We start from the raw sequence: 25,768 nt of genomic DNA, 5'->3' as shown, positions 1-25,768 counted from the left end.
CTGATGCAAAGTAGTGAATTAATTCCTTGTTTTGCTTTACCTGTTAAATTGTTCTTATCTCAATCCTTGAGTTTTATATTCCTTTCCAATTCTCCTCCCCATCCCTCTGGGTGAGGGGGAGTGAGCGAGCACCTACATGGTGCTTGGTTGCCAGCCAGGGTTAAACCACAACAGAAGAGGGTGGTGGTACAGTGCTTCTGGTGGGAGGCTGCTGCCCCACGGCTGTGGTGGCTCAAGCAAGCGAAAGGGTACAAATGCTTCACCACGGCATTCACACAGGACAAGCCCTGAGCAGACTTGCTGGGCTCTCTTCCCTGTCCCCATGCTCCAATTGCTTACTAATTGCAAAGATGGGGGAAGAGTTTGTGAGCTACCTACACTGTGGCAGTGCAAGGTCCCTGGGCTGTGGCCATCCACCCACCACACGGGCACCACAGGGCCGGTTCAGCCCCATCATGGTGCCACCAGATGTGGGAAGATCACAAATCAGGCAACGTTTTGGATCTTTTCCGTCTGCCTGCTGGTTTTTGGGAGCTGGTGTGCCCTGTCTTCCTGTCAGCAAACGCTTCTCAAAGCCCAGGGTCTGCAGAACATCCCTTTGGAAATCAAGGGATCTCAAGCCGTTTTGAGATTTCTAGAAAAACTTTGTCAAGCCAAGAGCAGAGCAGCATTCGGGAAGATAACCTGCTTAATTAATTAATTTTGTTTAGATTGGAGAGGGTATGCACCCAGGAACCAGTGGCAGACTGATGTAAGAAGAACAAGACACCTGCTCCCTCAGAAGCTGACACCCGCTGCCTAGGTCTCTCAGGGAGAGAGGACACCCGCCTGACGGCGCACACAGGAGTTTTCCTCCGCTAATTCGATTTCTTTAGCTCCGAATCGGGCTTAGACTTACCACGGTTATTATTTTCCCAAAGATTTCCCTCAGTCGGTGAGCAAAATAAGGAGACGCGCCTGCGAAACGCGCGACGAAGCAGCCTCTCCACAGGTGGTGGCGGCTCCCCAGAGGGCTGCGAGGACAGCGGCGGCCACCAGATGGCGCCCTCGGCTCGCGGCTGCCGCTGCCCCAGCCCGCGCCCGGCGGCGATCGCGGCTCCGGGAGCAGGGAATTACGGGAACGCTCCTCCAGCAGCTGCAGGGGAAAACATCCCCATCACATCAATGCAATCAATCCAAAAAAACACCCTCCCCCACGCCCCGTACCCACACCCCAGAGCTGAACCCCAAGCAGCATAGCAAAACTTAGCATTTCTTAAATAAAGTCATTATGCGTGCCTAATGAAGGCTCGGTTGAGTAATGGCACCGTGGATCAATAAAATACCCAAGAAGAAAGCTCACTGGTTCCTTGTGTGCTCCTTCCCCAGCTCTCCCACCCACGGCAGGCCCAGCTCCAGGGCTGACTCACCCCAGCACACCCAAACCCTCTGCACAAAGCTCACCGAGGGTTTTATAACAGCCATTTCGTATTTTAATGCTCATAAGAGCACAGGCAAAGTAAACAACAAAGGTACCGAGCTGCTACCAGCGCCAAATCATTAAACAGAGTCATTACTTTTGCATTGGGATCTTCCTCCATGGATCCAGGACAACAAGCATCCCATGGAAACACCCACTAACACTGGGAAGGTTTCTGGTGCGAGCGCTACTGCGGCGCTGGTGAGAGCAGAAAAGTCTCACTTCAAAACACATGCTGCACCAAAGGGCAAATGTTTGGAGCTGAAACAGTCTGCCTGCTTGCCACCTTTAAAGGCCTTTAAAGGCCTGCCAGCACTCTTCCCACCACCAGTAGATGAGTGTAGATACAAACCAGACTTGCATAACACCCCACATCTCCTCTAAAAGCTTTTTTGCAAGTTTTAGTATCATATTATTTTTCAGATACTGCTGTGCAAAAAGTTTGCCTCTTTTTACATGACATCAGCATCAAACTCACAGCTGAAGTAGAAGATGCTGTACGTTAGGCTCACAAAAATTAGTTGTTTATTGCTTTCCATTGTACCCAGCAGCATGTGGGAAGACAGACAAAACAGGCAACTAAAAGGCAGGCCAGGAATGATCAGAAGGGAAACCACTAAAATACAATGAATGCACACTACAGAAATTGATATAATCTGTATTTTTATTCCTACTCCAGATCAGGAACAGAAATATTCCACTGCAACAAGAGGCAGGCAAACAGGTTAAAACTGCTTGCAACAACTGTAGCCCTTCTGTGCCACATAACAACCAGCTTTTCCTTAGGGTTTTCCTTCCTGCCGGTTCACGGGAAGCATTTGACCCTGCCCTTAAGACACTGCTGACACAGGCGTGACCCTGCATTTGCCATCACTAGCGGCTTACCTTGCACAGAACTGCTTCTGTCTCTGCAGGCTGCTACGATGAGGAAACAAGGACCTTTGACATAAGCGGGGTTGAATCACCCATGCGTGGGCCGCTCTTCTGTTTGATGGGTTCTGCTTCCTACAGAAGTGCCGTCACCATACATTTAAACGCATCTTTGCGCCCCGCAGACCGACTAGCACAGCCACGGGCGAAACACCAGCACAGGGCATCAGACAGCAGCCAGCACGCCGCTACCACCGGGCTTCAGCCCAGCCATAGGGAAAGGTAAAAACCTCTGCCCCAATGCTCGGGGAGGGGGGGTTCCATGCCCATTCTGAAATGGCTCCAAACAAATTTCCAGGTTTTGAATGACTGCAGTGTGCAAGAGGCAGGTTTAAGAATATACCGCACCAAGCTGTACCATGTGAAGAGTGCAAGGTTAATTGAAACAACCTGGAGAATTTCTACTGCACAGCAAGAACGTAAACGTTGGGGTCACACTGACAGCAACTTCCAAAATCCAGGGCGTCAGCATCCCACCATTTAGGAAAGCACGATTAGGTTTCCTCGCAGTATGCACACAGGCAACCCCTACTCCAGCTGCGCCAGGCAGGAACGCAACACTACAGTTCGCACAAACAAGATGCACAGCCATGCTCAGGTCATTGGTTATCTCAAGTGGTTTTATTTTATTCAGAATGACACCTGAGGAAAGGCTGGCTAGCGCTGGAAGTTATCATTAAGGCTTTTTACATGTCCTAACAGAATAGAGCTATTTAAACTACCAACGACATTCCTTATCACGGAACTCCAATTACACCACCAGCTTCTGTAACACTTGAAAAGGAAGTTTGAAAACAGTTTTTATACGGCTCACTTGAGAGATGTCAAGAGATAAGACACTGGCTGAACTTCCTTTCCAAGCTCAAAGTGGTTATTTATGACAGAATATTTTAGGAAAACAAACATTTTCACAGTTGTCTTAAACTACTGCAAAGCCCTTTCATCTCTCCAGCTGCCTATCAGCATCGTAACAAATGGAACTACTTAAAGTTTAAAGGCTGAGGACTAGTAAAGTGATGGACATGAACACAAAATAAAATGAACAGGTTCAAGTTTTCCATTACTAATCTGTACAAATTTAAGAAGAACTCTGCAATATCTGCCTTTAGTTCACTTGCCCATTTTGTGACCTCAGGAAAAACAGCCAGAGGTGAGCAGGTAGTCAAGAAAAGGGTTAGAGTTGTTTCTGGGGGGGGGGGGGGAACCCACAAAAAACCCAACCAACCAAAACCCCAAACCACAAAAAAAACCCACAAGACACCACCTCAAAAAAAAAAAAAGTATCAGATCATTATAACCCTATTAAAAGCTTCCAAAAATGCATCAGTGTTGCAGCCATGCTGGTTTAAGGATGCAAAGCATCATTCGTAAGTAAAAGAGAGTCCTTTATTTGCCCAGGTGTTAGAGGGGGACAACACATACAGGCACACAGCATTTTTTTTCCTCCAGAAGCTACCTGAACACACTTTGTGAGGCACCGAAAATTGTTACACCAAAAAGAGAACCTGTACTAAAACTCCAATGTCTGGCTGCAGTCTCTAGCTTTAAGTGGCCTAGCACATAAAAACACAAACTAAAAATACAGTTTATGAACGTTAACGTGCAATAAGAGAGCAACAAACTGCACCTTACACGCTTCTTCCTTCACCAAGTGGTGGAAGTGCTCCTCAGAAGAGGACATGTAGTGACAACAGGCACTCCAGAGCACAAATGCCACCGAACCTTCTCTTTGTCACTGTCACAGTTTAACAAAAATAGTCAAATACACTAGTAGGCCTGCTCAAGGGCCTAAGCTGGAAGCTTAAACCCTGCTCTGTCTTCTGCAAAGGCGGCAGCTCAGCTATTCCGCAGCTAAAGCCTAAGCACAGGCCGTTCACAGCACAGTACTGTACTTACGATTCTGAGCAGAAGGGCAACAATGCAGGATGGCGCACCACCTCGGCAACTGCTACAGCTTTTACTGGGGTTAAGTCTAATCCACAGCACAAGCCCAACACAGCTCACAAACTAGAGATGAAGCTCCCTGGTCACAAGCCAGCCACCTGCCCTGTAAAGGAAGCTGCTGTGAACTACACACTGCAAGCCTGAATATTAAAACACCTTTCCCAGCTATGACAGACTTTAAAAAGTAGACTTCAGGCACTCCTCTGAACTCAGTAAATCCCTGTTCTTAAATGAATGCACTGTAACTACATGTATTTAATATATCCCACATTGAAGGCATTCACAACTTGTTACGTTTGACTTTAAAGGACGTTATGTTTACAGACAAATATCCCTAATACTTCTATACTCTCTTAATTCTAGACTGGAAAAACATGAGAGTTTTTTCCATTATTCTGCACGTTTCTGGACTTGAAATGGGTATCTGCAATGATTTATTAGTCAAAGTGAAAGCAAAATCGGATGCGTTTTCCTGTCTCCATTTAAAATGAAGCCTTTATTTCAAACATTTTAAGCAGAAACCTCTCACAGCAGTTGGGATAAGCAGGCTGTTATACCATTACACTGTTACACTCAGTTGCAGAGATACGTCTCACTTCATACAAATATAAGCAAAAGGTGTGTTTGTGGTGAGGTTTTTCACCCCTTGGGCAAAAGCGTCAAGGAACAGTTCTTAAATGTCTTAGCGTGCCACGTACATCACTGCACTCTTTGCATCAGGAAGCCAGCTAGTAACACAGTACACCTTGCCCGTGGAACACAGGGGAATCAAACCACTGTGTCATGACAAATCTTACCTGACAGAAAAGCACATTCAACTTGCTTGAGGAATCCAACCATTCAGTGAAAACCATCTATATTCAGTGCTGTCATGGGTGAGGTGGGGGGGTCCTTAATTGCACAAAGGTATAGAGCACTACTTCTTGGGTTATTTCAAGTTAAAACTTAACTGAGCACTACCCTCACATCTTAACTCTTAAAATATCTGAGGCACAAGTATGTGTGTGTACTTGTTTTATTCGTAATTTGTCTTGGGATACCAAATGTACTTCTACTTCAAGTGAATTAACAAACTCTTTGACCTCATTTCAAAAAATCCACGGATCCATTTTTCATTCAATGGCAATACCAAATGTTAAGAGGAACATAAAAACAAACATGCACACAATTGTACAGTTTTCATAGATGTCTATTTCATTATTTGTGGGTAGCGCATTAAACAGTTAAATACATTTAAATAATGTTTAAGTGACTGCACTAATGCAGAATTTTAACTAGATGGGTAACCAATTTAACTAGAAACCAGCTAACAAGTAACTGTCTAAATACTTCAAATACAGCTCTTGTTCTAGGTCATCCTTCTTGGAAAAAAAAAAAGCCTGCTGGTCACATTGGAAATACATTTTAAGGCCAAATTCTTCTGATATCCCTTCTCTGCAGCAGTTTCTTCACCTTTTTAAGCCTCCAGTTCCAGGCCAAGACCAAGTTTATGGCCACCAGCATTGATGCTTTTCCCATCTATCAGGGCAGACAGTGTAAGCTTCACACCTGTAAGATTTTTTAAAACAGCATGTTTACAACAGACAATCAGAGTAGCTTTCATGCAACTCAACCCCCCTCATTACAAGTCCCAGTTGTAGCTCGTTCTATTTCATTACTTTCCTCTAAAGATTTCTACAGAAGAATCCATTTACCCATAAAATCCTATTGAAGGGTAGCCATGTGAACCAAGCTGAATGCTTTTTGTAAATACCGTGTTATACAGTGAATATACAAAGTCTCTAATTGGCAAGTATACAAGAGCTCTCCTTTTCTACATTAAAGTGAGCAAAGGAGGAGAAAAATTATGCATAGAAAGGCAGACACTTTTACCAAGGAAGGGATGGAATGAAACTACCATTTTTATTTGTTTTCAGGTAAGGAACTAACCAATGGTAATATAGCACTAACAGGTATTTTCATACTTAAGCCAAACAAGTTAAGTTCTGGAGGTGCTTGGTTGGGATTTTTTGCTAGTATTAAGAGCAGGAACTATGCTCTTTTGACGATGAATCATTATTTCAAGGTCTGCTATCATTCAATATGGTACGACTGGAGAAAGCAAGGCTTAAAAAAACAACACACACACACATACACACCCAAAAAAAAACCCCCAGACTGCTTTGCACAGCCTAAAGCTAAGCTATCAAACAAAATACAGTCCACTCCTACACAATCAATGAGGCATATGATGCAGATGTACCATTAGATACAAAGGAATTTGTCTTGGTCAGGTAGAGATTTGATGTGCAACATATAAGCTGCTGTAAAACATCTACTTTGCCTTCAAGACAAAACTATTCTGAAGGGAAATAGTTGCATATAAATGTACAGATCTCAAACATTTCCTTTGTGGTGCATAAAAGAAAATGTATGTGACAATTCATGTGATGCCCCTTACCTGGCCTCAGGGTCTGGGTGTAACCCACTCCAACTAGACTAGAATTGTTCACTTTTGCCTGAAAAAAGAACAAGACAGAAGCAATTGAAATAGCGTAACTGATTAGTTCTTTGTTAGTTCTCCATTCAGAAGCCAGAGAACTGTGGCAACATTGCCATTATCAACATAAACCAAATTTTACTTGTTCTTTCGATATCTGTGCTTATGAGATTGTGTCTTTCCAGCTCTGACCTTGCCCCCCAACTTACCTACAGCTGAAGTAGCGACATATTTAAGAGCAGGGTGAATGTAAGGGCACAGAACTGTTACTGCAATGTAGTTTGACAGGTGAACTTCCCCACTCCCCCCTTTCCAGAAGGCCATAGCCATTTGCCACTATGGCCTCCCAAAACAAGCCACTTGAGAAGAATCCTCCACGTTCATATTATTACAGAAGAATCAGTATCTTGTAGGTCCAACCAAGTCAAGCAGCAAACACTTTGTAACGTCATCATAAACAACATGCGCATATAATTTGCATCACTTCCTCTACAGATGATTCCAACAATCCTGGTTCAATTCTAGCTTTATAACACACAAAACACTCTGCATATCGCTTTTTTAACCAGTACCACCAGAGTTCTTACCATGAGAATATGACAGAACTCCCCAAAAACTGGTTTTAAAAAAAAATTATGTAAGCTTACGGAACTAGACATGAAGGGGTTTTTCTTTTTTTTTTATAAATACATTAAGTCCTCCAGAGCAGCACATCTGACAGATTATAAGAGACCCTGCTGTATGCAACATTATAGAATCTAAATACTGCTGGTTTAATTATAGCCGCCTGGATTGTAAGAGCAATTCCTACACCACTTCGTGACCTACTACCTTCTTTTGTACAAATAACACACAGATTCACAGAAAGTGAAAGTCCACTGTGCTTAGCATAAACTTTTTGGTTAGAGCTGTACTTACAGAGATAGAAGCAGTGGAATCCAACTTGTATTTAGCCGCAATGCCAAAGCGAGTGCTGTTGCTACCTGCTGTCCAAGCCAGGTTTACAGCAGTTTCAAGATTGTCACTCACTTTCTGGTAAATTGACCCACCAAATTCTGAACCATCATTGCTGCACAAATTGAAAAAAAGTTAGTTTCCTATATTTACATAATCCAAACATTTTTTTAAAAAAATACTGAATTTTTTTATTCAAATGAGAATTCCAGAAGTTTGAGTTGTTTCATATTTTCGGCAGAAGGGGAGATGAACAAAGGCTTCAGGGCAAAATTAAAACTGCAACAATTAATGAAAAAAAAACAGTTTCATATAGTACTACAGCTAATTCTCACACTAGTGTTGAACTAAGTACTTGAATGTAATTCCAGACCACACCCTTACAGAACAGGTAAACGTTAAAGAGTTAAGAAATGGGCATTCTTAATTTTATGTTTATTGAATACATGGTGTTCCCAAAGAATTAGATAGCCTTTTTAAAAGCCTGTCACAATGCTTGATATTAGTAAACTGAAATGGAATTCTTACAGCCCAGACTATAAAGTGTTTTGTAGCTTCCTCCCATACCCCAACTTCCATAACCCTAGAGAGACAGACACCATCCCCATCCTCCCTCTTCAAAAGGGGAGGCTTCTACCTTTAAAATCAATTATTTCCTAACTAAACGCACTGGAACAATTCAAACTTTTATTAAAACACATTGTTCTTCAGAAAGTTTTGAACAGCTTGCTCTGAAGAACTTTTAAGATCAAAATGCAGCAAGTCTGAAATAAAGTTTATAAACAAGGTGTCTTAAACTTTTGTTACTGTTTCATGCACTCTTCATTCCAGACAGGCAAGAAGATCAACCTACTCAGAAAGTCCAAAAGCAAAGCTCTAGTCTTGCTCCAGAAAAATACTGCTGGCCTACTTAAACAGTGCAACGCTAATTACTACCTCTAACAAATCTACTGCCTGTGAATTATAGTCAGATACAATTCAGTGTAATGGGAAAGCTGGAAAAAGCATTATGATCAGCTCTGTGCAACTGAACTACTGCACTTGCAATGTGGATGTACTTCAGTGTTTGGCAAGCTCTAGCATATATTATGCTGTAAGTGCTAACAAGCCACAGGTATTTACTGTTTTGAGAGCGCACGATACAAAGCAACGTTTATCATTTATTTAGTTTCATATTGAAAAATGCACTCTACTTAATGGCCTTACAAGCATCTCTTGCTATTTCAAGCATCTGTATTTTGATTAGAAAGTTAGAGAGTCTGCTGCTGTATATCTGGACACAATTTTCAGTACTTACACATTAGTGTGCAGTTGGAAGTCTCCAGTCTTGTAACCCACAGAGAAGTTATTTCTTGTCAATTTTGATTTGGCACTATCAAAAGTCATCTGATAACCGGCAAGCCAGCCTTCATAACCAAAGACAGCTGAACCATGGATTGCAGGTCCAGCAAAATCAAAGTCAACATCACAACCTAGGTTTAGGCATTCACGTTTATAAGCTGACTTAATTTTACCGCTTTTCTTTCTGAAACAGAGAAAGAGTTATCTTAAGACAAGGCTTGATCTTCCTCAATAAACTTCCAAATTCGAGCCACATGACTCCACACAAGGCATCCAAATTCCACACACAGGCATCCTCTAGACTGGGCCAAAGTTCTGCTAGCCCATCAGGCAAACAGGCATTTTGTGATGAATGCAGAGGCATTTTCACACCTCCTGCAATCTTCCAAGTATTTCTATCCCAGAAAATAAGCAAAGCAGGCTGTTGTGAAATGCCCAGTACTAACCCCGTAGGATAAGATGCGATGCTAGAGAGCAGAAGCCTTTATCATTGGGATTTGTTAATTTGGATTAATAGCAAACCATACAAACTTCTCTGTCAATGCAACAGACCAGATGAATGTTTACTGACCATGGGTGTTATTACTGCCCTATATAAAGGCAAAAAGGTTAACGATTCTTACCCCGTATTTGGTGAGAAAGTTGTATCAAATGTCAACTTCAAGCCTTTGGCAATCTAATTGGAGGGGAAGAAGGTAAGATAAAAGCTATAAATTTGGTTCTGCTAGTTCAATAGAACAAATAAAGACTCTCCTAATCTATTACCTGATCTTCAATTGCAATTTCTGTTCCCAGAGTGTTATCTGTGTTCCATTTTTCTGTGAAAGTCAGCCCATACTCAGTCCATTTGTATTTGGTCTCCAAGCTTCCATTCACTTTCCCAGTGTCTGTGTTTGATGAACCAGATGTTGTGAATTCCTAAAAAGGACAGTGTCCACGTTACACAGAAGATACATGTGATCCTGAAAGCATTACACAGTGCCAAAAGAGAAAAGACTGTTCTTCAGCAAATGCGTAGTTACTCTACACAAGTTAAACAACCTAAGAACAAGCTGGGGGTGGGTGGGGTGTGTGTGATGACATGGTCAAGAACTACTAGACAATTCATGCCTACATGGAGGACCGCGCCCCCCCCCCCCCCATCTCAACTGCAGTGTTTCTGCCACTATTACAAAACGCACAGGGCTGCAACGTAACTCAGAAGCAAGACAGTAGCTACTGCACATATTCTCCTTAAAAGCAGAAACAAGTTCCTGAAATACAAGGTTAAGTTTGATACTCCTAATGAGCAAATTAAAAAATCAAACCAAGAGCTAAGAACATTATAAGTCACGTAATGCAAGTCTGGTAAAAATCTTTAAAGGATCACATATGCATTTTCATTATTCCATTCAACCACCTCCAAAGATAAATCATGCACAACGGTAAGAAGTCATAGAATGCCATCATTTTTCAAGTTAGGGGTGGGGTGGGTGGTGGTTTGTTGTTTGGGGGTTTTTGTTGCCTTTTAAGAGAGTCCTCAGTCTACCCAATACACCAAACCTTCACATCAGCCACAGGCACAACATGTTTTTACTGACATTATAAAATTTCTATTCCCCTGACACTTCGGTTTAACGACACACAGGAAGAACACTCATATCTGAATTGTGAGCTAAGGGAACCGTCTGATTTTATGCTTCTGGTACAATCTTACTTGGAATTCTTGAAAGTATTTAAAAGTTAACCATATCACTCACATCTTATTAAATAAAGCAATCCCTATGTCTCTCACTACTTGGATTCTCACAAAAAACAGAATGATTTCTGTGTACCACTGTTCAGAAACTGAAAGCAATACCAAGCAGAAGTCTAGTCTGCAAATACATGTTAAAAGAGCTCTTTCCACTGAAATATTACTGCCCTTATGATTAAAAACATTCAAAAACACAGAAATCAAAATTTCAATCTCAGACTTCCTCCACGTACAGTGTTATTTTCAAGTCAACTTCTCACACTCACTTTGAAACACAGATTTGAAATCACAAGTCATTAAACATTCATACTCTCCCAGCCCAAGAGCTACCGTGCACCGCAAGCGCGCATGAGGCTGATCTTTAATGGTGGCTGATCAAATGTAACCAAGGCAAACACATTCACCTGCATTATGTGAGTGAACCGCTGAACTATCCACACAGCTGCAGCATTCTAAGGTCAATTTCTTGGCAAGCGACAGCAACCTCTCAAGTTCAAATACCTGCAGCTTTAACTTCCTGCTTTGTGCTGTTCCTAGCGCACGTGTGACTGCGACCATTGTGGTACCAGCTTCAGGAGAAGCAAACTATTACATAACCTCTTATCTCTGCTTTAAAACATCTGCAGTACCCACATGCCAGCACTTTCTCCACCTGGGAGGGATGGCTAATAACTGATACGAGATTCACATGAGGGCTTGAATTTTTCAGAGAGTTTTACCAGTATTACTGGGTAGTCCTCAAAAGAAATGAGCTAAAATAATAACACAGCAATAATAGGGCTCTTGCAAACTGTGCTTCAGTTGGCATACAGACTTCCAGAAAAAACACAGCATATAAACCATGCGCCTCGCTTGGTAGTAAAGCTTCCAGTTTGGGGGAAAAAAAATAATCATCTACCTTTATTTCTTGCGAAGTCTGCTCTAGAAATAGATAAAAATATGGGAGGCACTGCTTGCATGACTATGCATTTTGCATAGAACACTACTCCAACGTTTTAATACCTTTAAAGAGGAGCTAAAGATTAAACACGTTAATTCACCACCAGCTAATTCACTCAAGCATCAAGATGCCAGAAAGTTCCACCAAATACAAATATTATGATAAGGTACTTGAGAAATAAATTATGTGTACTATGACTGATACATTGGAATACTTCAAAAATGTGTCAGTTATCTGTTCACCTTCAAACACAAGAGAATTTGGGGTTTTTTAGCAAAGACTACTAAACAGTGCAATACCCCTGTTACATTCAGAGTAAGTGTCACATCTTCAGGGGCTTCTGAAATTAACTGACACCAAAAGTTTATCATTCACATAACCTATAAACTACTTAGCAGCATCTGGAGGATGTCCCATAGCCAGAAAAAAAAAAAAAAAAAAAGGTATTTAAACTCACCACTCCGCTTGCAGATTTTGTTTTCACATCCAGTTTCACCAACCCAAAACCTTAACAAATAGAAATGAAAGTTACACCAGTAGACTTTAACTAAGACCATCCACCACATTTTCCAAGAAGCTGGTTTTCCAAGCAGTCTTGTATGCCACGTACATACACATACAAAAACCACCATAGACTGCCTTCAATAACAGTCAAGTTTTAGATGCCACAGCAGGTAGAGGTGGCCACTCTAGAACAAGCCAGTTCTGTTCCAACATAACCACACAGAAAGCAGGGAGTAGCCTCTCAGTTGTACTCTGCACATTTAGCTATGAAACGATGACTTCCAAAAGTAAATTTATTGTCAGACAAAATGTACTCTTTTCTGTTCCCAGGATGGCATCGGCTTTGTAGTCGGTGCCACCCGAAGAGCCCTCCCAATGCAAAAAATTCATCTCTCCGCACCAGTAAGAAGTATCTCAAAGTAAAAAAAAACCCAACCAAAAATCAACAAAAAACCAAACAACCCAACAACTGTAAAAATGAAGTCACTGGGAAACGTACAGCCACTGGAACTGTAATGTAAGTAGGTTTTATGGGAGTGTCAATTGACACTGTTACCCTTAGAGCCGATCAACAGCCTTGGCTCAAAAAGCCTTCACATGCATCCCCGAAGACCAGGAAGAAACAGCAGAATTCAACTACGCAACTGCCTGGTATTAAAGCATTTTAAAATGCTGAAGGATTTTTTTTCCCCATGGTTATTCCCCTTTCTATTCTAAAAAAAGGTTGTAATGTTACAGCAGTATATATCCCCTTCTGTATCAATAAATGTTGTGGCACAGACAGACTGGTAAACAAAGTGTACTCCTAAGTTGAACTACGCTTGGGGTTACATGCTTGTATACCTCTGACAATTATGTGGCTAAAGCAGTAAGATTTAACAGACTTCACATCAAAACGGACCACAAAAAGCCTCCAACAATGTTAGTTGATGGTAATGATAGACAAAAAACATGCTCCCCCTCCACAGAAACACAGGCACTTGAGCATTCAATTTCACATAAAGGCTTAAAAAGGTAATTCATGGCTGCAGCAGAAACACCACGTTTTATAAAAAAACCTATTCTTACCATATCCTTTATTGAAGATATCTCTGGCAGATTTGCCAAGGTCTACATATGATGGAGGAATCGCCATTGGAGCTGAAAGGTAATGGGCTAATTAATAGTGAACTTTTAACCATTGCGCGCGCGCACAAAAAATGCTACCATAACTCTTTGAAGATCCTCGTTAAGGCAGATCCATATAAGAAAGCGATTAATAGACAGATGGCTCGAACAATTACAGTATTCTGTGAAACGCCTACAGATTTTGAGCGACGGTCACTGCAAACACTGAATGTTTTCCTGGCTTCAGTAATCTGCTTGTAGAAAAGAGGCATTACAAGACCACCCAGTTTGTAATTTTTCAAGTAGACTTCTCCATACATTTTTAATTACCAGAAATCAAGTAATAGATCACATTTCCAGAGTTGGCAGTTACCACCAAAAAACAGCAAACTGGAAATCTGAAAAACTGTAATACAGACAGTTGTTTCCTGAAGTTCCACAAAATCCAATTCGACAGATGCTTTTGAAAACTACTTGGAAGGACCCACAAGCTTTTATTTTCAAAATTTAAAAAGAGCGCGTATCTGTTGTACAACATTATTTGCCAAGTATTTTAAACGGTAAGACATACGACTTCAAAAGAAACATCTAATGCCATCAATGCAATCAACCTGATGAAGTTCCCCATTCCCATTACCCACCCCCGCCGCCCTCCCCCCATAACAAGCAAGAGTGTAATTTTCAGGTGTTGTCTTGTTAAGTTTAAAACAAACAAGCAGTAGGAGTGCTGGGTCAGTGAGAAAAGCTCTCTTCAGGAATCCCCCTCACAGACAGGGAGCCTCTGGCAACCTCGCTGTTAAAGAACCTGTCATTCAAGACTAGCTATCACCAAGCCTCCCTGGAAGATGGATAGATACCAGCCAAAGGTCTCACACAGGCCTGTATGGCTCTCCCTCCCTGTGAAGATAGACTTTATCTGTACCTTCCCTTGCTGACTGTTTCCCCATGATTTAAATAGCAAAAGACCACTGTTAGAGAGGCACTGTGTTTTGAAGTCTTAAAACACAGAAAACTGTGTCTTTCAAAGAGTTAGTAACTTCCCCAGCCATGATGTGAAGGGGGGAGGACACAACTAACTAAATAAAGAGCATTAAAAGGCTAAACACAAGCAAACAAAAACCTCCTCTTATCTTCTCAAACTGTTTGGTCACATTTGTTTTGCAGAGAAAGTCAGATTAACATAACTGACTGTTTATCTTGCTCTTGTGTGGCCTGGGTTTTTTGTTGTGCTTTTCTTTAAGGGAATGGAAAAATATCTTCAAAACCTCAAAAATAACAAGGGCACTATGCTCACATGTTAACTTTCAATGGAAAACAGGAAAGATTACTTTTTTATATAGTACATTTAACCAATATTTACATTTTCAACACCTGGCTATAAAATTGCTTACCTTCTGTAGATCTCTGCAAGATCATAAGTGTTTCAATAATACAACACCAAGACAAGTTGTTACTTTTTCCCCTCAAAAAAAGTTTCGTTCCATCTTTTCATGTCCTTATCTACATAGAAGGAAAACTCTCCTGGAACACCTGATCCAGTAAAATTTCCTTTAGGACACCATTCCTCTACAGAGATTGTAGTTTCAGAATAGCAACCACATTAAAAAAAAACCCAAACCAAAAACTAACTCAAATTACACCTGCCATATACAGCCTAATTGTACGAACTGCTACTGGTTTTAAAAATTCCACTATTTTAGCAAGCAATGGTAAGGCACAAGACTGTTTCTTACCTTGCTACAATTTCTAATGAAGTTTTCCAAAGTATCTTATTCCACCTCCCTACGCCATAAGAAGGTAACTTCAACCTCCTCTGAGCAAAAAAATTTACATTCACAGTTTAACTAAAAAAAAAATAACTAACTAAAACCACCCTTCTTTAGTAAGGAGTTTTAAATTCTACAAACAGGTCACTGTAGTAAGACATCCATTGCTTGTTCAAGAACACAAAACAAGTCTGTTTTTCCACAGAGTTAAAGCAAACTGACTCTTAATAAAAGAGGGGAAAAAAAAAAAAAAACCAAAGACATGAAAATTACTTAAGAGCATTGGAAGTTTAAAAAGGCTTAGCCCAAATTTGAGTCCGTAATAAATAACCCTAAGTCTTGAGGGAAAACAGAATTCTATAGCAGAACAAATACTAATCCCTAAACCAAACTATTAAATGGTTCCCATTATTTATTCAATAGAAAGACGCAGGTGGTAGACCAAATTACAAAAAAGTGTGGGAACACTGCTCTTTCCTCTAAATTTCTGCTGCATGGCAACTGTACAGTTCATTAGCAATTTAAAACAATTTAGAGATGGTTTAGCTATGTATTTTTTCCTTTAATGAATAGGTCTCACTACTAACTAGCATCTTCAGAAGAATAATTACTTCTAAAGTTTTATAATAGCCTTTAGCACAGACATGCTTCTACAGTACAAATGAGCTTTTCACTTTTATTTCCAATCTGACTAGACAACCATTACAGACAGCAGATATGCTAAGCAGTAGTGCCCCGAGAAGTTACCAAACTGGTACCTGTGTCTAAATTCAAAGGTTTACTACAGTAAAAAGGATGCTGCCATTTCATCTGGCCTAGTTAAGCATCTTCCCATTGCAAGGAAACCAAACAGTATTTGTCAACCAGTCTACAAGATGCAAGTTTTGCAATAAAAAGTTGAAACAGAATACAGCTGTCACACTGCTGTTCTAATCCTATACTAACAGGGATGGACAAGGACAAAAGGGGAAAACAAGGAGTTAATTCTGGGTATACTAAATACCCCAGAAGCCAGTGCCATCACCAGAATGCTCAATAAATGAAAACAGGACACCACCACCACCCCAAAAAATAAAATAAAATCATTCCTGTGTCCTCCAATGTTGGCAACTTAGCTAGGTTTGCAAATTCTTATAATCAAAAGTGATTTTCTTCTACCGTATTTTTAAGTATCTTTCACTTAACAGCTACTAATTACAAGTCAGTAAAATATAAGTAGCATTTAGCTACAAGAGGTTTGCTGTGAAAGTGACTACCAGATAATCTTATTCCTCATTTCAAGAGCACAGAATCCACTTGAAGCAAGCGGGAGCTCCACCCTGAAAAAAAAAAAAGTGGCAGCTACCACCCCAAAAAAATAAGTGTAATTAATCTGTTACTCAAGAGCCATAAACACGTTTTCTTCTTCTGTTAAAAAAAAATAAATCCCAAGAACAGAAAAAGGCTTTAATGTTATCAGAATTATTACATCGCAGTTTTCCTCAGAGTTTTGAAATAACAATCTCAACACCTTACAATTAAAGGAATGCCAAGGACTTCTACAAAGATTTCTAGCAATTTTAGGACCTCAGTATGTCGAAGATCAGGCTAGAGATTAGACCTAGCTATAATAAAAAGAGCTTCAGTACTCACGCAATTTAAAAAAAAATAGCAATATCTACAGGAAATTTTTTTTTTCCAGAGATGTAAAGAGCAGCGGAGAAATTACTGGGAAAATACTTTGTTAAAACACATTAAACACGTAGCGATCTTTCAACCTAAGCTGCCGCTACAGCTTAATAATTAAAAAATATATGAGAGCTCTCGCCACGGGCAGCGGCCGCGCCGCCACCGCCGGGCCGCGCACCGGCCCACGGCCCACCGCCCTCCGAGCGGGGCACCGGCAGGGCCGCGGGGAGGCGAGGAGCCCGGCCGGGAGGCGGCACACCCTGCCCCGCGCCAGCTCCCTCCCGCCGCCGGCCCGCCGCAAGGTGAACTCCTCGGCGCGGCCATCTTGGCCATCCCGGCCTGACCCCCGCGCGCCCGCCGCGCCGCCCCTTATGTAACCGCGGCCCGGCCCGCCCGCCCGGCACGGCGCGGCGCCCGCCCAGGCCGCGGGGGCAGGCGGAGGGGGCAGCGCGCCTGAGAACCCCCCACCCGCAGGCACACGCCCCGCCGGCCACCCCCGCCCCGCCGTCAGCCTGGGCGCTGGGGCTGGCACCACCGAAGCCCCCAGCCCCGCTCACCACCCCTCCGCCCGCCCGGGCGAGCCCCGCCCGCCTCCCTTGCTCCCGCGGAGCCGGTCGCGGCGGCGGGCCGGCACCTGGCTATAGCGCGGGAGGGCGGCGAGGCCGGGGGCTCGGGCGGGTCTCGCCGTGAGGAGGCCGCACTGCTGCAGCCGCTGGCACTGGAGGGCGAAGTGAAGGAGACACCGATCCGCCCGCCGCCGCGCAGGACCCCAGCGAGCCGGGGCCGCCCCGCCCGCCGCCTGGCCCGCCCGCCGCGCCGCACCGCCACCCGCCCGCCCGCCGCGCCGCCGCCCGCGCTGCAGAGCCGGGGGAGCGGCGGGAGAGGCCGCGGGGCCGAGCGAGGAGGCGGGCAGCGGGCACGGCGGCGCGGCAGGCGCTCGGCGGGGCAGCCCCGGCGGCCAGGCGGGGTCCTGCGGGCGGGGCGGGGCGGTAACGGCCGCGCCAGGGCCCGCGGGGCGGGAGGGGCAGCCTGCCGGGGGTGCTGCGCGGCGCGGCCGGCTTCGTCAGGGGCGGCGGAGCTGGGCGGCACAGAAAGGGCTGGGGGAGCCCGCCGCCCCCCCCCCCCCCCTCCCAGCAGTCTGTGGCGGCCGCCCCCCAAGCGCATTTCGCCGTAGGAGAGTTTATAAAGAAATCGGCGTTTTCCTCCACATGGTGCTGGGAGGCTGCGGCGCGGCGCCCGGCAGCGTGCCCGAGAGGATCCGTGCCCAGGGGCGCTGCTCCTCCGCACTAGCGGTATACTAGTCCTCCGTTCAGGGCCCACCTGCCATCGCGCCTGAGCTTGCGACGCCCTTTGCCCAAGGAACAGCCACCGAGACCGACTCCGCAGCCAGGCACGGCACTGCCGGTGGCATTGGCCGGGGAGCACTGGTCTGGTCGGAGGCAGCCCTTGCGCCTCGCAGCCCCCCAGGACCCCTTCCCCACAGCAGCGGCCCTCGCGGGGTGCTGGGTGCCAGCGCAGTGCCCAGCATCCCTCCGCTGGGATGCTCGCCTTGCCTGTCCCCTGAAAGTTGAACACATGGCACTCGGTGTGCTCTCCTGTTGCTGCCCCTGAACCTGCAGATGCAGCGACGCGCCTGTCCCACAGCTGATCTGGCAGCTTCTGCACCCTCTAACCAGGTTTGCTGCCTCTTCAGACAAGTGCCACAATCTCCACGCTGCCTAAGCTCCTTTCTCACCTTCCAATCCCCAGAAGACCCCACAACAGAAGACAGCCTGTAACCCTCGGAAAGCTTTCTTAGTGGTGTCCGGATCATAAATGAGACCTCTTGGAGAAAACAGTCAAATGACTGTTCTGCAGCAGCCACTGCACTGCTCTGCAGCAGGAATCACTGAGTCACCCAAGGCAGGCCATTGCTAGGCCAAGGAACTGCACAACAGGCATTTATGAAATTCCTGCTTCTCCCCTGCTTGCTTATATTATGACATGATCAAAATTCCTCAAGAAAGTAAAAAACATTTTACAAATACACATTATGTTTGCATAGTATGAAAAGTATGTATTATCCAGCACCACCAATTTACCAGAACACGTGGGACAACTACTTTTCCAGGTTATTAAAAAGAGAGTAGGTTAGCAGCAAGGTCTGACATAATACCAGTCAGCACCTGCTAGTTACATCTAAAGATAAGCAACTGATTTATTTTTTGTTGTTATGTAAGCCCAATACTTTCACATCAGAAGGCACAACGGGTTAGTATGTTTCATTCTGATATTTTTAAGTAAGACAGCTTGGCATTCCACAGAAGGATTTATATTGATGAATCAAGGAGGAAAACCACATGCTAAGAGAACGCATAGCAGTAGGGAAACTTGTGTGTTACTGTATACACGAACGTGCATTACAAATAAAGGTCTGATTAAGTAAAAATAGATTATGGCTTAAGTTGTTCATTATTTAAAGGCATGCATTTGTTACTCATACCCATAGTATAAATCCATTCTGAATAAAAGTTCAGTCACATACACGAAACATCAGCTTTTTTTCCTTTTTCCTTCTTCTTTTAAAGATTAGTATTTTAGTCATGGCTCAGCTTTATTTTTAGCAATCCAGGAAAGTAATTACTGCCCCACCCTGAGCAAAAAAAAAAAAGCAATGAATCACTTGCTTTGTGTGACAAAGCAAAGACCTAATCTGAGACAGACTTACACAGCACACAAACTCCTCTACATTTATGTTCCAGGCTTCTGTGGCGACAGTCCCTGCTCGCCAGTGGTTTTCACTCTCACTCTCCCTGTTCCTCGCTCGTACAACCAGGCCTTACTTCTCACAGCATATCTGCTAAAGCTCAGACTGCCACGAAAGGCATGCCTTCAAGCTTGCGATGGCAAGCCATCTAAATTATTCTGAACCTTTCTTCTTAGTCCTTTCCTTATACCACCCAGTACACACACCTCCTGCGCTCGCTCTAAATGGGCTGGTTTTCCATTCAAACTAAGCAGCTCTCGGGTTTTGTGCCACTTGCAGTTTAGTGATTACTGCTTCGTATGAATACAGCCATGTGTATGCATAACTTAGCGAGTCATAGGTTGGTGCCACTCAAAAAAGAATTTTAAAAACCCCAACACATCACTGCAGAAGTTTACTGCCATTTGAACAAAAACTCTGCTTATCTCTCCGTATATTGGAATCACAATTACGTAAGTAATGAACGTGACCAACAACAAGCGAGCATGTGGCCACAGCGCACATCAAACAACTTGGATCCAAGTTTGTTTGCTTCTAACACGAGCCTAAAGTTGTCTGCTTTGTCCTCCAGATGCAGAGCTTCAAGCTGGAGATTCAGTGAAGAAGAAACATTAGCAAAAGCCTAGCAATGAACAGCTAAGTAAATTCAGACTCCTTGTTCTGAAACAAGTTGACCTGAGGGATACCACAGAGACTATGAAAGTATAACCAGCAGGGAAAGTGTGGAAAACAGCTGAAGCTAGCAGGAAACAAGTTCAGAACAAGAAAGCAAAGACGTTTTTTTCAACCAACGAGTGCCATTTGGTGCAATTACCTGCCACAAGAAGCTAAATGTTTATATGGGCTCTGGGGGAAGCTAAACAGGTTTGGGGAAGAGAAATCTAGTGAGGATTACTAATTATTAATCCATTCAACCACTACATATGGCTGTATGGTCAGAAAATCCCTGCGCTGCTAACAGAAGTATCATTTAAGCTTACTCTGTTCTTACACTTTTTTTTTTAGGACCCATTGCCTAAATCATTGCTTAATTCCATTGTCTCAGAAGCAGGAACATTAGGCTGGCTACACCTTCTGTTCGATACCATACATCTGCCCTTATGCAAACCAGGCACCTGGAAAGCCCCAAGAGACAGCAGAAAAGGCCCAATACTGCCAGGATCCTTTAGATTGACAGACTTCATACCTTTTAATTTATCTCACACACACCGCCCCCCCAGCTATTTTAAGTAGCCTTCTTTCAGTTTAAACATTTATGAGGAAGTTGAACTTAAACCAGATTTTAAGACACACTTAAAACAACAGGTCCACACAGAAGCCAACACATTTAAATTGTCTGATACAGACACATAGGCAGCTAATCCCTTAGCTCAGAGGAACACCAATAAATATTAGTGATTTTAGAGCTTAGAAGGCAAACAGAAAGCAAATTTGAGAAAGCCAACAAGAGAATCAACTTGTTTTCAGGCCCTACTGAGACTAACGGAGACATGGAGCACCTTAACAGCTACGCAGCTAACGAAAGCTTACTGCCCATGGCTCTGTAGCCAAAGCAAACCGAAAATCCAGTCCTCCTCCTTATGACCTGTGGAGACACTGCACACTCTTTAGTACATGTTCAATGCTAAAGCACCTTATTTCCAAATAAATAGCGGAAGGGATGTGGAAAAGGTTCTGTTAAAGACCAATGAGAAATTGAAATGAAAACCAGCCCCACATGGAAGAGCCTGTACTTGTTCCTTCTTCTGGATTTATCTATGACTGTAAATTCTTTTCCTTCATTTTTCTTTCTGTTGCAGTTTCCATTCCCTCAGGATTGGTGTTTTTTTATCCTCAGTAGCTCAAGCAATAAGCAACTTTTTAACAAAGCTAACTACTACCTGATAGATCTACAAACCATCAGGTTTCCTGACACCTTGAAATAAGTAAATTAATAAGCTTGATTCCTTGGAGGAGGTACCTCCTGGAGAGACAACCAAGTAATCAAATGCCAATCTGTGAGCAAAACACAGTCATTCATGCAAAACTCACTGAGAAAATCAGAGAGACTTGTTCAGTGTTCCTAAATCACTTACATGGAACAGTAGATTTGTGTGAGTGGTGCAACAATTCTCAGCTGACGTAAGTCTGAGAATGACGACTGATTCCTCCGGTACTGCTGACATTCCTGCTCACGGTACAGACTAGCAGTTCCTGTGTCTGGTGGATGCATGGCACTTTGTTTCAGAGTTACAAATTTTTCAATTATCTGAAGTTTTTTATAAGTTCCATGAGGATTACATGCCTCAGAAAACTCAGTGTATTTTACACCAAAGAAATTACATCGCAGAGCAACAGGCCTCTAAGGTGTTACTCACCTAGCTGCAAACAGTTTGGTGGCTTCCATGAAACTGATCACTTCTCTCCTTGTAAGGCTTGACCCAGTGGGGGACACAGGAGCACAAGGTGCTGAGCGATGGTTTTATGGCCTTGCCTCTCAGTGAAGCCACGCCAGGGTTACGCCTAAATTCTGCAGATGACACCATGAAGGTGGTGGGGGAACAAGCAAAGCTGAGCCATGCAGGAGGAAGAACACGTGGAGGGCTGCGCCCAAGCTATCGCACGCTATGTACGGTGTGCAGAAGTGCTAACGGGGGGCTCGGGGAGGGGGAGTGCACAACAGTTTGGCCCCAAGCAGATCCTTCCCTAAAAAAAAAAAAAAAAAAAAAAAAAAAAAAAAAAAAAAAAAGTGCTTCCCCGACATTACAACTTTTTACATTATCTATAGGGTGTCCTTATGATGCTCAGAGAATTCTGATGATGGCCTTTACTGTAAACCGCTCTGGATGCGCAGCTCCAAACCCGAAAGCATCTCTACGGTAACAACACATGCTGCCAGCCGTTTGATTTGTGAGGGATTACGTTCTCTTCTTCAACAAATAAACCATGTAAACATCGTAAGAATATTTGCTGTCATTCCAACCTGCATTTCAAACTATTTCCTCCTGAAAGCAAGTCTTTCTTAAGGTCACCTCTCTTCCTAGGGTGCCTGTTGGTAGGAGGCTTTACAAGCGCAGTAGGTGATGGGAGGCGGCTCGGGAGAGCCGAGCCACAGGGTTTCAGGCTGCAGTAACCTGAGCTCGGGCCACAAAGGGCCTCAGACTTCGAGGACGCTGCAGCCGGGGTCGGGCTGGCTGAGGGCTGGCGCGGGTGCCTGATGCCACTGCCCCATCTGGGTACGTAAGGCAGGCTGACTTGGGGTAGGACCACGTGGTGGGACGTGGGTCTTGAAATAGGTGGAAATGAGCAGATTTCTGGAAGCAGATATGTTAGGGGTAAGTTGGTGGTGCTGAGCAACAGGACAAGGTCAGCGGTGCCCTGCACCACGCTGTGGCCATGGCTTTTTTCGGCTGCATGTGACGTGATGCCAGTGAGCTCAGGACCAGCCATCGCCCACCCTTAAGGAGTGTGGGGTGGCCTCATTTTTATCCTGTAGGCACACAGGAATAAAGTCTGTACACGTCTGCTCTGTTCCTCAGCCCCAGCAGTCAAGAGAGTGCTGAACACCAATTCCCCGGCTGCTGCCTTTCAGGAGCGCAGGCAGTGGAGGGCAGGCTTTCCCGGCTGGCTGAGCACGGCCAGGTCGGGTTGTAGGAGGGAAACGCAACTGTAGATGCTGAAATACAGCCCAGACTTTGGGAGAAGAAAAAAAAAAAAAAAAAAAAAAAAAGAGAGAGAGGGAAAGAGTGGGGATTTGGGTTTCTTTCCACGGTCCTGGTAAAAGCAAGCCGACCCCCTGGGTTACGCTGAATGCTTGGTAGCTCCCGCACCACCCGGCAGTACATCCCATGGGAAACAGGCAACAGAGAGAGAGGTGACCTAAACCTGATCAATCTGTGATCAGCTAAAGTTTCGCCGGAGCAATCTGACACAGCTGGTTATCTGGGAGGAGAGGCTTATCTTGATAGGACAAGCTTGTTATAAAACCTACAAGAAGTGATTTACCTACAGATCTATTTTGACAGCTCTCATGCTAACAAATACAGTAGTAGTGAGTGACTTACCTTTTCCACCTGCATGATTTCCTTGGAAAACTTTGTAGTCCACACCCTCATGTGGCACAGGCATGTGCAAAGCAAGCAACCTTTGCCAACATATCTGAATCCTCCACTCCTCCAAGGGTTTTAATTTTCATTTGAATACCAAGGGTTTAGAACACACACACACAAAAAGAGCTGTGGCATAATCTACTCACTCACTCTGGCAGATTTTCCCTCTTTCACAGAAATTTGACTGTGATTATGCACTCTCAGGTTCTAGTCAGTTGCCAGGTGTAGGTGTCAGTGCAGCAGAGCTGATGATAATGATTCTTAGCATTAGGTCTGCCTAACAACCCCCAGTAAAATGTCAGATTTTAGTAATAGATTATTTCATTGACTCCTTTACTCAGAGAGGACGCGCTAGTCCAGAAATCTGTGTCAGCCTGAACGTTTGTTTGAAAGTTTTGATTAAAATGCTCAGTGTTTTATAAGGGGAAAATGCTGTTAACCTAGTTGAAATAGTTCTAATGGTTTAATTGAGATGGCTCTGTGCTTGTCATGTCAAAACAGGTATTTCAGCCATCGCCTGGAAGGACTGCCCTTTTGCTGTCTAGTAAAACTCACCCAAAGAATCTCCCCTGGTGCAATTTGGCAATTGATTTCTTTAAAAGACTTACTGATGGAGCATGCTTAATCTCTGCATTTAGCGTAATTGGTCAAGGCCATCTCCCAGGAGCAACTGTGCATACTTCATCCCACAGCTGAACAAGAGGGATGGGATTTCTTACGTGATTTTAACTCTGTATTGTAAACCCAACTGTGATTCTGAGCAGAACGGGAAGTCCCTACAGGTAACTCTTCACGAGCACGTGAACCCCAAATGCCTCCTGTGCGGAAAGCAAAGAACAGAAAATGATACAGAAACAAAAGGCAAGACAGTCAGAAGCTCTGAGTACTAACACAAGAAGATAATGAACTGTGACAGGAACAAGGGCAAAGGTGTCTGTTGCTAAGAATGAAGAAATCAGGGCTGTACTGCAGATTTACCTGCAGCAATTAATTTCACATCTCTTTCAGACTCTTTGCCCTTCTGCAAAAAGGGAGTAATGATATTGACCTCTTTTGTAGAGCTCAGCACAAAGCGAATGTTGGGGGAAAAAAAAAACTGTCCTGCTTTCCAACCATTACGTAACTACAACTTCTTTTTTTTAGTGTCACATTGAAAAACTTGCACACTCAGATGTAAAACAACAGAGCACGTAATAGAAAGGTAAGATATTACTTGAAAATCTACACAGCCAAAAATCCTCCACATTCAAGGGTGACGAGATAGGAACAACTGTGGCATCTCACAGACGGAAGAGGCAATATTACTTGTACACAGCCAAACCACCAGGAGAAAACACACACCGTTCTAAATTAAACAACTTCTTAGCTATCCCCTTTTCCTTCTGTTTGGAAGGAAGATGTGTCTAGGCATACCTATTTCATACCCTGAGAACACATTCACATTCTTAGAATTCAAACATTTAAAAAATTTCTCCTACACTATGGTTTGGAGAGACGTTGGTCTGGCACTGCTGCATATTGGTTTATGAACAGTGGGAACGCATTTTATAACACAAATGCTGAGCAATTTGTAAAATAATGAAGCATTAAAATAAATTTTAGATCACCCAAGAGTTCAGGCAGAGCAGAGGATGGACATACAGCCATGCTGCTTCATTAGAGCCACAGAGAGCTCCATCTCCCCGAGCTGGGAGCAGAGAGGAACCATGGCATTCCCGGGGTGGTGAGCTAACATGGATAATCTGGGCATTCATAAGCATATGCCACACGGAGGCTGACCCTCGATCCTGTTGCTGTACCTCCACATTTGCACTGCAGATTCCATTCTAGCAAAACAAGAAACAAAGCAAGAGTAACAACTTAAAGGTTTTTACCAAAATAGAGAACCCCATCTTTTATATCTGATGCTTTGGTTTAAATAGGCACGTGACTACTTTGGGTTAAATATTCATATGCAGAATATGAAAACTGAAATTTACTCAGCCTATATTTCACACGGACTTTGCCCGAGCACCCAGAAAGTAGCAGTTTTATCATATAAGTGGCTATAATCAAAAAGCATAAAGCTTACTACATATTGTAAGATTAAAAAAGGTCAATTTTTGAA

General features: G+C 43.6%; 1 protein-coding gene across 1 annotated transcript; it reads right to left on the bottom strand.

The window, feature by feature from the left end:
- Positions 1-4,810: 4,810 nt before the first annotated feature.
- On the bottom strand, positions 4,811-17,626 carry VDAC2 (voltage dependent anion channel 2). The gene is made up of 9 exons (XM_055805260.1): positions 17,462-17,626; positions 13,355-13,426; positions 12,240-12,289; positions 9,873-10,025; positions 9,731-9,783; positions 9,064-9,291; positions 7,731-7,881; positions 6,774-6,831; positions 4,811-5,881 (listed from the first exon to the last, which is right to left on the bottom strand). The coding sequence occupies exons 2-9, from the start codon at positions 13,419-13,421 to the stop codon at positions 5,790-5,792; spliced, it is 852 nt and encodes a 283-aa protein (XP_055661235.1). The 5' UTR covers positions 13,422-13,426; positions 17,462-17,626; the 3' UTR covers positions 4,811-5,789.
- Between the last annotated feature and the right edge of the window lie 8,142 nt (positions 17,627-25,768).

The sequence above is a fragment of the Falco peregrinus genome, chromosome 1 (genome assembly GCF_023634155.1).
Source record: "Falco peregrinus isolate bFalPer1 chromosome 1, bFalPer1.pri, whole genome shotgun sequence".
In the NCBI taxonomy this organism is placed as follows: Eukaryota; Metazoa; Chordata; class Aves; order Falconiformes; family Falconidae; genus Falco; species Falco peregrinus.
This window is presented reverse-complemented; position numbering and strand designations above follow the sequence as displayed.